The sequence below is a fragment of the Anomalospiza imberbis genome, chromosome 5, assembly GCF_031753505.1.
Source record: "Anomalospiza imberbis isolate Cuckoo-Finch-1a 21T00152 chromosome 5, ASM3175350v1, whole genome shotgun sequence".
Taxonomy (NCBI): Eukaryota; Metazoa; Chordata; class Aves; order Passeriformes; family Viduidae; genus Anomalospiza; species Anomalospiza imberbis.
In genome coordinates, this window is record NC_089685.1 from 32,695,566 (window position 1) to 32,708,362 (window position 12,797).

At 41.6% G+C, this 12,797-nt stretch overlaps 1 protein-coding gene across 3 annotated transcripts in view; it reads left to right on the top strand.

Annotated features, from left to right (window-relative positions):
* The first annotated feature begins 331 nt into the window (after nucleotides 1-331).
* Nucleotides 332-12,797, top strand: part of TBC1D30 (TBC1 domain family member 30) — a 53,247-nt gene continuing 40,781 nt past the window's right edge. Inside the window, exons 1-2 of one of the 3 annotated variants that reach the window (XM_068190123.1) lie at nucleotides 332-669; nucleotides 2,959-3,123. In XM_068190123.1, coding sequence (XP_068046224.1) covers nucleotides 417-669; nucleotides 2,959-3,123 — 418 coding nt within the window. In that variant the 5' untranslated portion in view covers nucleotides 332-416. The remainder of the gene's footprint in view (nucleotides 670-2,958; nucleotides 3,124-12,797) is intronic. The other 2 variants (XM_068190122.1, XM_068190125.1) reach the window with 2 other exon arrangements.

Here is a 12,797-nt window from a genome sequence, read left to right on the forward strand (position 1 = left end):
CCCGGCTCTGGCGGCCGTGCGAACCCCGCCATCCGCTCCGGGTTGCAGGCGGTGTCACGGGGACCGGCCGCAGCACAGGTACTGAATTGCTGGCAAAACCGATCCGCCCCTCCAGCGGGGAGCAGGAGCGGGACGGCCGGCAGGACGCTGATGACTTCCGTGGCAGCCGCACGGTGCGCGGGTACCGCGCCCGGTGTCACCGCCCCGAGGCGGAGCGAGGTCCCCACCCTCCCTGCCCCGAGGCAGGTGCAGCTCCCCCGCCCCGGCCTCTACCACGGAGCGCGGGGAGGGAGCGAAGCCGGGCGCGGCGCTCCTGCCTGGCTCTCCGGCCCGCTTCCCTTTCCCCTGCCCGCCCCACCCCGGCGTGTGACCGCGGGACGCGCCGAGCCCGGAACGCGGCGGCGGCGGCGCGGAAGATGGACGCGGCGGAGGCCGGCGCGGGCGGCAGGGCGGGCAGCAGCGCCGACAGCCTGGCCGAGGAGGAGGAGGACGAGGACGAGGCGGGTCCCGGCAGCGGCCGGTCCAGCCGCACCTCGTCGCTGGTGAGCGGGCTGCTCACCGAGCTGTACAGCGCCGCCGAGGCGGCCGCCTCCTCGGGCAGCGCCCGCTCCTCCGCCCTCCGGGAGCTGCAGCAGCGGCCGAGCCAGGTCAAGTACCTGCGGCTGAAAGGTACAGCCCGCCCCCCCGCCTGCCCCTGCGGCCGGGAGCTGCCCCTGCCGCTTCGCTTTTCCTCTGTGCTTACAAGGGAGCCCTGCCCGAAGATGCCCTCCGTGTCTGCGCGCACGTGTCTATGTGTGAATATATGTCCATTTCCAGGCTTTCTGCGTGGCCGTGGCTCCCAGAAGCTTCCCACGTGCTGTTAGCTGAGAGCTCCTTTAGACGAGGCTCTCCTATGCTGTTCGCCCCTCTTGTTTCAGGTGCCCCAGGAGCCGAATTAGGGTCGTCTGCTACTAGTTTCTGTGACAGACTGCCTAAGCTTTTGTGTTTCTGCGAGTTGGGTGCTTTTCCTCACTTACAGTAATGAATAAATGTCCACTTCTTCTTTCTTTCTTTTTCTTTTTCATTCAGTCCTTATTTTCTGAATCTAGAAAAGGTGCTACACATGACAGTATCATAAGAGTTTTTCTTAGAGACTTTTAGTTCTATTGGACATAAACTAAATTGGACAACTGTAAAGCCTACTTGGAGGCTGGCATGTCTTCCGAAGAAAAAAAAAAGAGATGTGTAATGAAAAATGTAAATGTTGGAGTCAATCAGAATCTAAATGAAATTTTCAAAGAATTCTTATGAAAGTTAGGTAGCCTCAACAGTTCATGTTTGTGAAAGACTAAGACATGCAACTCCAAGTTGATCCAATGAGCAGGAAAAGAGAACAAAGGCCTCTTGTCTCCTGATGTTAAATCACTTTTGCTTTTGATGAGGAAAAAACCAAAGAGGTGACTGAATATGCCTGTTTTTCAGAGCTGTACAAACAGCTATCTGCTTCCGTGTTTGGCTTCTTAATGAGATGATACGCCTTCTGATGTTACTAGGATGTAGCTCAAGTCCTTCTGTGTGTTCTTTGGCAACCTGGGACTCAAAAGGAAATTTTCTTGTTCAGAAATACATTTTGTGGTGTTTCAACTCATTAGTTTTGCTGCCAAGTTACTGTTTTTTTACAGGCACAGCTAAGTGGCACGAGTGGGAAAGAGTAAAACTTACCAGACAACTCTGGTGGTGACTGTATAAATTACAAATGCAACTTTTTTTTGTTGTTGTTGTTGGTGGAGTTTTTTGTTTGTTTGTCTTTTTATCTAGTTTTAAATTACCTTGCCTGGTACAGGTGGTTGGGAATTGCATCTGAAGAGCAGGTTCTGAAACAGGGTAGTGGCTATAAAATACAGTATTGTTTTTTCAATGGCTCCCCTGTCCCTCCAGTCATACTTTTCACTAGCACATGGTTGATGGTAATTTCAGCCTTATTTGTCCTTTTCTTTAAGCTCTCTAGAACTATTGGAAAAGTTTTGCCACATGAGCTGAGCTGTTTACCATCCCACTGATAGTAGCTTTCCTGGATGCGTACGTATTTTTCTCATTAGAACAGGTTACTGAAGAATAGATTTTTTTGATTGATTTTCTTTCCAGTGTCAGGGGACAGAGGTTACACTGAAAGTGATAGTTTGAAAAGTTAGCTGCAGGGGGCAGGCAGCTGTGTAGATGATGCTGGTGGCAAGCTGTACCAGGCTATTACAGGGAGGAGCTGAAGAGGTCAGCATGTGATAGGCAAGACCTAGGATTTCACTGGTGGGGGGAGCCTCTGAGAACAGAGCAGAGGACTCAGAAAAATGAATAGACTTAAGACATCTCCCCAGCAACTCCCTTTTCTGGTCCTGAAACTCACCTTATGGGAGGACAACAGGAATGTTAGCTGAGATGTTTTGAACTGAAGGGGTCTGGTGGCAGTATAGCTGGCCAGTGGAGATAACTGAGGCCATGACAGAAGTCATCTAGTTGCGTTTTAGTGGAAAGAATTTCCCACTTAGAGCTTATTCTGGAGTTGCATTTGTAGCTTTGCAGGCAGCTTCTTGAACATATTCCCTTGTCTGTTACAAATGTATGTCTTGTCCAGGCAGCTTCTGGAAGGTGCTGTATTTAAAATGTATCCCCTGGTTGTACTATTATCAATATATTCTATCTATGTCTGTCACGTTCCTCGGAGTTTATAACAGCATAATTGTTAAGATTAATACTCTGTGCAATAAATTGAAGTACTTTTGTTTAAAAGAAAATTAAAGACTTTGGCTCAGGTTCTGAAAGTGTTTGTAACTGGGAATTACCCCAGTCAATAGAACTTGTCATTAATGGAAAACTTGTATTTGTAAATGTCTGTGGGGCAAGTGCCTTTGCGTGTCAACTACAATAAGCTGTTTGTGAATCTTTTTGGCATGTACTGAAGTTGTTTTCTCTGCTTGTTGGCAGATGTTGATGAATTAACAACTATCAAACGAGAACTGAATTACAGAATTTCCATTCAATCAGCAAAGTTGCTCCGTCTTCTGAAGCAGAAAGACAGGCTTGTAGAAAAAGTCCAGAAGAACTGCGACATTGTCACAGCTTGTTTACAGGCAGTTTCCCAGAAACGCTGTAAGTACTTTCTGTGTACTAGTGTAAATAGTTTATTTCATTAATGTGGGCAGTCTTTCATTTAAGCTCTCAAACTTAATTTAAAGTCAAGAGGCCAGGTTATGCTATTCCTTAGTTATGATTGACTCCTAATGATCTCAGTAGTACCTGGAAACAGGCAAAGTTCAACTAGTTCAGCTGGGTAAGCTGCTGTACCCTCAGCTGTTAATTCTGTGTAACTCCTTTTTACCGAGTTGATCCAAGGTGAAGAGTATTGGTAAAAACAAACCTACTTCCTTCAAAGCCCTTTATTAGAATGAATGTTTTGGGGCTTTCTGAGAGATGGCGTGGGAATGAGAAGTAATGTTGTTCTTTAATTGTTTAGCCTTTTTTCCCTGCACAGTAAAAGCTTTTTATTTGACTTGGCAAAGTTGTCATCTTAAGATAGACTGAAGTGCTTTTGGGTAGCTCTTCTAAAGTAAAACTGCATGTAACGTCATATGTCAGAATAAATAGAAATTATGCCTTTGGAAAGGACGTGTGAAAATAACCTAATGTTCCATCTTATTTTTTCATTAACATGCAGCGTGACAGGTACAGAAATGTTCAGGTACAGTAAATAAAGCATGGTCTTTTCATAGAAATGTCTGTAGGAGCTTTGAGGTGCATGTAAAGACTATTAAAATAATTTTACTGTAGTGGCATGTGCTAATGTAGTCAAGGTAAGAGCTTGTGTATTAATGTGAAACTTAATTTTTAAGCATTCAAAAGTGTTCCTTTGTTTTACTTAAACCTGGCATGAAAGTTCTTGGCTGTCATCTACTGCGTAGGCGTATTTCTTCTCAAAAACTCCTTTCTTAACGTCAGCTTGATAACCAAGGCCTCCGTGCCACTAGTATGGAAGCATATACTATAGTCTCCTTTTAAATGAGACTACTTGAATTTTCTACATATTTAGAGGATTTGACTGTAAATTCTGAATGCTTTTTTCCCCACATAGTGGAATCTCTGTGTACAGGTAGAACTGTAGTTTTCAATTAACCTTAAGTTCACATTCAGCTGTTCGAATGCTACCCTTTAAGCAATCTATACGGACCAATTGCAAACAAATACTATTTCATGAAAAGATGGAAATTTTTCTGGAAATTCTGACTCTTTTTGATCACTGCTTGACAAATCAGCTCCTAGTGGTAATTTCAGTTAGTTCAGAAATTACAGGCTGATAAATTTGATCTCTTATTTTCTGACATAATTTTTATGATGCTCTACTCTGTTTCTACAGAGAGAAAAAAACAGGTACTGTTTAAAAAACTCTATGCTCAAAACTGTGTTCAGTTTCTGAAAGTTCAGGATCTGTGAGTTTTGCAGCTCACACAGGGAGCTATCCACTCCTCAGTCTTAGAGCTGTGCTGGCTCCTAGTCTGCTGTGTGCACAGAAGAGGCCTGGCCCCCTGTCAGCTTTCAGAACCCACATCTGGCTTGCTTGTGCTTCAGGGCCACTGTTAGCCAGCACAGCGCCTGCAGCACTTGAACCCCAGCGTGGGTAGAGTAAATGTGGAGGAACAGTTGCCAGGGACAACTTCATAAATTACTGTGTTTCTCATTATGTTGCCGACCCTTGTCCTTACCAGGTGATGCTTGTTTTACATGCAAAAAGGTATTACCATAGAAAATAAAATTTACTGCAGAGTGAAATGCGTTTTGGTTGGACACATGAATATTCATGCTCTGTTAAAGGAATGATAGATTGTTCTGTAGAGTATGTAATAAAATCAGTACACTGTGCTGTACTTCTGGTTTGTAAGATATATGAATGAAGTGTTTCATTTTAATAATGCTTTTTTATCCAAATTTAAATAAAATTCTCCAATGAAGAAAATTAGTAAGAAAGAAATCACAGTGTTGCCTCATGGCAGACATGGCACTTGTTTCTCATACTCTTGTGATTTTGACTTATTTGGGGTAAGAAAAGATATATGTTTGTCCAGAAGCACTATGAAATATTTCAAGTCCATATTAGAAACAAGCAGAGTGTTTTATGCACTTAATTATATCATTTGAGAAAAGCAGAATTCAGTAAAAAACAACGAGGTTTTTCAGCTGTCATCTAAAGAGTACGTGAAAGACATCTCTTGTATTTTATATAGTGACAGCTTGCTTTCATTACTAAATATATTTTGACTGATCAAATTGCAAACCAGAAATTTCTTGAATCACAAATTGTGATTGGTTTTAATTAAAATAAACCCAAAAGTCAACCAACAAACAACCCAAACCAAAACCATGTATTATCTATAATTTATTTAGAAGTAAAAGGATCCAGCTTAATTGTAAGTCAGTCTGGTTAGAAGCAAGCAGGAATGCTTAAATCTGATTCAATATAAAATAAACTGAAGTTACAGAAACAGAAAGTTCATTAATATTTTCTTGTATTTTTAATGAAGAAATAATTTTAGTAGAAAATTTCCCAACTATATAAATAATTTCTTGATCATAGCTGTGTCGCTATGGTGGTGCTATGTACCTGTAATAACCTTAAATGAGCCTCATGCTGTGTCCAGAAAGATCCTTAATATTCTTTCTTGTAATACTTGCTTAGAAACTATGATTAAATTATTAATCTCCTGTTATTTGAGCATTGCTTCTGTATAGAATTTGCTAAGATAACAATAAACATTTACTTTCTAGTTTTTCTTTTTCTGGTTTGATTTAATGCAGAGCCAGTAGAGGGAGACAGAATATTTTATTTTGTGCAGAACTAGAGGTGCATCTCTGGTTTTGATAAGGATGATAAGCCGTCAACTTTCCTTAAACATGAAGGGAAGTGCTTTACAAATGTGGTCAGTCAAGAACTGGATGAAAAGGTTTAGCATCAAGTTGTCAAATAAATGTTACTCGCAAAGGAAATATCAGTTTCCTTATGTGAAATAGATGGGAAACGGTGACAAATAGCTTTTTATACATAAAAAGCTATATAACTGACATCATTAATTTCCACATGGTTGTCAAAGTTATTCAGAAGCTCCTGACTAAATGAACTGAATGTTTTGGAATCCAACTACAGAAATTCAGAGGGTTATACCTCAGAGTGTTAATTGGACAGAAAGGCAGCATAAACTGGCATCATCTAGGCACAGATTTATCATCTGCATGTCCCCTGCGCATGAACAGTTTCCTCATAGAAGGCTGGGCAGTGAAGTCTACTCAATTTCTGAGAATGAGTTACTGTCTCTATAGCATCAACTTTTCTCACAGGGTGTGGAACTCAGAGGAAACTAGGAAAGCATTGCCTGATGTTATTTGCATGAATTGATTAGGAGAGAACTGAGCAAGATCCCATCACCATGTGTACCTGGATAAGTGCAACTTAGACATGCAAAAGTCATACATCTAGATTAAATTTCTGGTCTTTGTCTCCTCATTCCCTTCTTTCAGTCCTACTGCAGCTCTGTGTCCTGTCCCATCTTATTTTTCTCCCTGCCAAATGCTTTATTTTCTTCTTACATGACCCAGTTGTTAAATACTGGATTTCTCAGCTCTGTTCCATTTTCCCCATCCCTGCATGTTGACTATCTTGCAGTGTCTACCCAGATTACTCCCTGTCCTTGAGTTTTCTTCACATTATTCCTTGGTCCCCTCCAGATGTTCTTCCTTGTCTTTTTCCTGCATGTACAAATTATCTACTTGCCCATTTTCTCCATCCGTCCTGTTCCCTCCACATGGTTACAAAACCAAGCCAGAAATTCAGTTTTTAGTTCATAGAATAAAAGTTTGGTTAAAGGTGTAAGAAAAACTTTAACATAATATAATGTGGACACAGGTAGTATTGATTTGATTGACCTTGCACTTGATAAGGTTCTTGGAAGAGAGGAAAATCTTTCATAATGAAAACAATCAGCCACTGAAATAATCTCCCCGGGAAAGTGGTGGATTCCTCAATGTTGGATGCTTTTAAGATTTTGCTGGACATGATATTGGGTCATCTTGTCTAGAACATGCTTTTCTTGAGAAAAATTGATGATCCTTGAGGTCCCTTCCAACCTGTTATTCTGTGATTTGGTGATTGATTTTATTCTGGGTCAGATGTCTTGCAACATGGGGCAAGTACTTATGTACATATGTAATAATTCACGCATATCAAATTTTGCCTGTGGCTCATCTGTCTCTTCCCAGTCACTTCCCTGTAGTTTGGTGTACTGTTGCAGTTGTATAAATATGCTTTAACCTGGGACACCCCAATTGCTCTGGTTTCATTTTTTTATTTTTTTATGAAGACTTGAGTTACTCAGTGAATATCACTGCTATGGCAGTTTAGTGGAGATGGGCTGGGCACTGGTTAGCAAGGATTTTCTGATCCATTCTGTGTCCTATGCTGGTTTGCCAAGAGGGAGGTAATGGAGCAGTTAGAAAAAGAGAGAACCTGTATTTAGTGATGCTGGAGCTGGGCTCAATGGGGATGGTAGCTGTGTGCTTAGTCTGTCAGCTGCACTGGGCAGCAGTTATTTTGCTCTGGATGGTGAAGTTTGCCTGCTGGTCCCTTGGGATGGGCATGCACAAGGCAAAATGGCTTTAGATCTAAGATTGATCTTGACTGACTTGTTCACTGTTAGTCAGAATTATTAATAAATTGTGTAATTTTGGAAAATATTACTGAAGAGCCATTCAGAAGAGCCACCTATAGCAATGAATATAATATTAAATGCAATTTGTCTAATATACTTCATTCAGCTTCAGCCAGCAAAGATTCTGGAAAATCTGAAAGCTTATTCAATTGCTATTGGAGCCTGGGCTGAGAAGGATTACTTTTCTTTTAACATTAGGCTTGGAGGAAAAGGACTTCAAATCTTCTGCAGCCTTCACTGATGTGCATCAGGGCATTAAGATATGTTTCAATAAGTAGATGTGTCATGTTTAGTATTTGCTAATATAAATTAGATTGTGTATTTTAAGTATGTTAGGTAGACTAGGGGAGAGTTTGACTGTTGTCAAACACAGTAACAGCTGTGTGGAATGCAGACTGACAGCTAATCACTAACAGAATAATCCCAAGGAGTTTTTAGGCAATGAATTCCATGGTTACTTTCTTTTGATGAGAATATCATCTTGGAACTGGTCTTTGAGCAGCACAGCTGGGATGCTGGGACTTGGGGAGTACTTTAACAGAGCAGCTCGTCAGTAAAGTTCTGGTATAGCACTGTGTCCCATCCCTCTCATAGGATATTCTTCCAGAGAACTATCAATGTACCCAGATTTAAAGTGTAATTGTGCTGCTAATGGGATGTGAACACAGAGTATGATCTTGCACATAATGAATTTTGGTGTCTTTGTTCACTTGATGAGCAGTAGCATTGGTAAGCCCTAGGGGGAGAGACCACCCCACGGCACTGTCCCCAGCCACCTCTTCAGGATGATCTGTGCTAGCCCCGGAATGCTGACTGGTGTGTGAGTCAACAGAAGCCCTTGTCAGGCTAATTAAAAATACTTAAACTGACTGTCATCTTCTCTTGCTGTAAAAACAAAGCTGTAATATAAATTCTAAATTGGCAAACTGTGCAGTCAGTTTCCTTACAAACCTGGCAAATTGTGTGATAGTGCAGATTTGATACATCTCAGAGGCCACTTTCATGCTAATTTCAGTTTCTTAACTCCTAAGGTGAAGTAAAGTTTCTTTACTTTTCTGGTGTTAAAAAGATAAATTTTTTCTTTGTTTTTTCCTTGAAAGAAAGAGGCTGGATTTGCTGTCTAATTTGATCATATATCAACTGAGAAGTTCTTGTGGTCTGTGTCACTGCAGAATATCAGATTCAAAAGGTGGCAAGAACTAAGTGCTTGGAGTGTTACAGAACATGAAATCCTCACTTTTGAGGGAAATTCTGCTTTAAGGATACAGCAACTAAAATATCTTGTTCCAGCATGAAATAAAACACCCACTCACAAGAGTCAATTGCTTATGAAGCAAAATTCTGAAAGTTTGCATTTCAAACTAAAACGCTTTGTTCAGATGCCTTTTTCATTTCATATTATGTAATGAGCTATTTTCAAGTAAGATTATAAGATGTTTAATCCTAAAAAGAGTCAAAATCATGCTTTTGGCATTTGGAAATCTATTTTCGTCAAAGATGACATTTTGTTGTGAAGGACTTTGCTTTCCACAAACTGATATTTTATGTCAGACCTTTCCATTAAAGTGGTTTCAACCAACTGTATTACAGAGATCCTCCTGGGAACATTCAGCCAGCCATCTCTGCAGCTCACTCCCTGGCTGCTCAGCACTGGGATTGCCAGGCTGGTTCGGGAGCTGAGGAACCCACATGCATTCCTAAGCCATATGTTTTCCTTCTGAGTCTGTAGGGTAATGTTATATGAATCCTTACTTTTCTGTGTCACATACTTTCCTAACTACTTTGTCCCTAACTCTCACCACTGAAGTGACTTATGTCTACCAAAAGGACCTCCCAACTTCCTCAGAACAAATACCATCTCATAATTGGCTAAAATTTGAGCAATTCTTGAAAATGGCTTTTATCACGGGCTCCTTCAGCTATGTTCTTCAGGATTTAACTAAGCAAACTCTCTTGGTGGCTGCTTCGACTAGGATCAGGAGACAGAGGTAAGATTGCCTTTGTTAAAAGCCCTGTGAGTCTGTTTCAAGTGAGTCTAGGCTGTGCTCAGTATCAGCACAGGGGGTAAGACTACATCTGACTGGCACTTTTTTCTTTTAAATGTCATTCTACTGGTACTGTTATTAGGGAATTGGCTGCATTCAGAGCTGGGGTCTCTGCTGTTGGTAAATTCCTGGGGACAGTGTGGAGCCTGGTGACTAAGAGATCATTTTGTCCTTGCGGAAGGTGCTGCCTTCTGGCTCACTGCTGCCAGTCATTTTCCAGTTCAGTCAGCTGTTGTGTCTGGAGGCGTGAGATTTTCCTTGGAAAGGGAGATGCCAGGGGTTCAGGGCTAGGTTGAAGCTGAGCAAAATGAGCAGCTGACCTCAGTCTCTGAGAAAAGAGAGCCTTCAGTTGCCTGTTCACTTCTGCCTGTTAAGCATCAAACTTGGCCCCAAATGTGCTTCACACAGAAACAGGTGGCTGCTCTGAGACATACCCTTCACCCACAGAGTGTGGTGAGACCTGGGAGACCCTGGTCAACCAGCCGTGGTGTCCCACTTCTGCATAAGCTGTGGGCCCTGTGAAATGAATAGCCATGCTCCTGCAGCCTTCCATCTCACCCCACTTGGAATGCTTGCCCTGGGAGATGGCAGACATCTGGGGTGAAGGTGTAGTGGGGCTAAATTGGCCTGTCTGAAGTGTGTTGTATAGGTGTGTCCTGTAGTTGGCCTCAGCCTCTAAAATGAAAGGTACACCCTGCAATGGCCACCTGAGGTGGTGAGAGAATCAGTCACTGATTATCTAACTACAAATAGTTCTCTTTCTTTCCTCCCTCCCTTTCTCCCTAATAAATAGTTCAGCCATATTTTTGAATGGTGTAGAAACTTGATGGGATAGTAACAGCTGGATGTGGTTACAACATAGAAAAATATTTTGCAGAATAAATATTTCATTGTTTATCATGGAACTGAACAGTAAATTCAGCAATTCACTCTGTAAGCAATAATCTGGCTGCTTAATCTAGGCCCAGTTCGCAACAGAAAATGCAGATTGTTCAGCATACGGATGTACAGATCACAGAGTCACGATCAAATTCTTGTCCTGCAGTATTTGGTGTAGGATGTTGTAACTATCCTTTGTCAATGTGCTAGCAGCTGTGACAACAATGAAATTGGTTGAGTTAGTGCTGCACCGGAGGCTGTGTTTATTTTGGGTATGCATACAACTTGGAGGCTGACCTCTTAGCTGCTTCTCCATATTTTTCTGTATAACAGTAATCCTGTTCCTGTTGCAAAGTCACAGCTAACCTCACAGGATTAGCTTTGTAATGCATGTAGAATTTTGACTCCACTGAATTACACTTTTCATAACAGCTGTGCCATGAGAAGTTGATGTATTAGAGTGCTTGTTGTTATATAAAATACTTCCTTGGTATTAGAAATAGGGATTAATACAACAGATTATTGTGTGTGGAGGTTTTTGTATTACTTATCAAGCAATACTTGTAGTATTTCTATACTAATTTGCCTGCAAAAAGTAGTTCTCAAACCAGTGATCTCTTATTTCTCTGGTACTGCAGTGACTTTGGAAGGTGGGATTTGATTAGCTCAAATTGAGGAGGCATGCTAGAGGAAGGATGCTGCTGTTTGGAGACAATGCAGTTAGAACAGCCTGTTCACTGTCTACAGTCCCTGTCAGTCAGTCATGACAGTAGAAATAACTGGCAGGCACTGCTCTTCCCTCTGCTTTTTTGCAGCTATTCAGATGGATACCTGTGACATTCACATTCTCTGGACAGAAAGACATAATTCTGTCTCTCAGGAGAAGCACAGAGAGAAGAAGAGAAAACAATCTTTATCCCTGCTCCTTTGTTTTCCCCATGTGGAATTTGGTATGGAGATTGTTTACCTGAAGTGATTACTTGATTGGATTCTGGTGAAGGTTGTTTGGATTCATGGACCAATTGAATCCAGCTGTGTCGGACTCTCAAGCAGAGAGAGTCAGGCGTTTGTTTAATAGTTAGGTAAGTAAGAAGTATGTAGAATAGTATAGCATCTCTTTAAATAGTATATTAATCTAATATAGTTTTAATAAAGCTATCCTTCAGCCTTCTGATCTGGAGCCAGACATCATAATTTCTTCCCAACATCCGGGGATTGCTGCATTTTTACTATAGATACCTGATCAACGCTAAAGTTTTGTTAGTCTAGTAGTTCCCTGAAAAACTGGAAAAGTTTTATTCAGTTACCCATGGATTATTGTGATTAATTGAGATGAAGTGCCAATTTCCACATAGGTTCAGGAAGAGTGTGAAACAGCTCATCCTGCTGCAGCCCAGAAGCTGCATGTCTGCCCTGGGGCAGGGTAAATGTTGGCCATGGGGGCAGGAGTGAGGTGCAAGGCTCAGCTGAGCAAAGGGCTCAGCCTGCATGTCTGTGTGCTAAAGTGTTTGTGTGTTTTGCTGCAAGGCATTATCAGCATCCAGGCTATAACCTAGGAGTTCATTGCACTAACTGGCAATTTGCAAGGAAGTTGGCTCCACAACCAGTGGTGCCAAAGGCCACATGGGAAGCAGTGATGTGTGAGAAATGCACCTGAGTACATTCATATTTCACAAATCTTTACAGTTCTGAACTGATGGTAGATCTGCTCCAATACCTGCAGGCAGTGAGAGCCACAGCATCTGTGGCAAATGTTGGACAATCAAGATGTAAGGGTTTGTGTGTATAAGCTCACAGCAGGGGTGGCTGTGTGAGCTGCATAACTGTAATATCATACAATTTCAGTCTTTTATCTTTTTCTGACAAGCTTTTGGATGTGGAAGCAGCCTGAGAGAAAAAGTTCTTTTAGATTGTATGCATAGTCTTTCACACTTGTCTAGCTGAGCACTGCTTTTCTTTTATTCTGCTGGGGGTTACAGTTCCGTACAAGAAACATTGCTGTTCTTTTTCCTACTGAAATGCTCTTTTCTTATTAAAAAAAAAAAAAAAAAAAAAAAAAAAAAAAAAAAAAGCTCAAACATTTGTGTACTTATAGGAGGGTTAATGGGGCTTCAGTGAAAATACCCAACAGAGTCTATTGCCTTTAAGT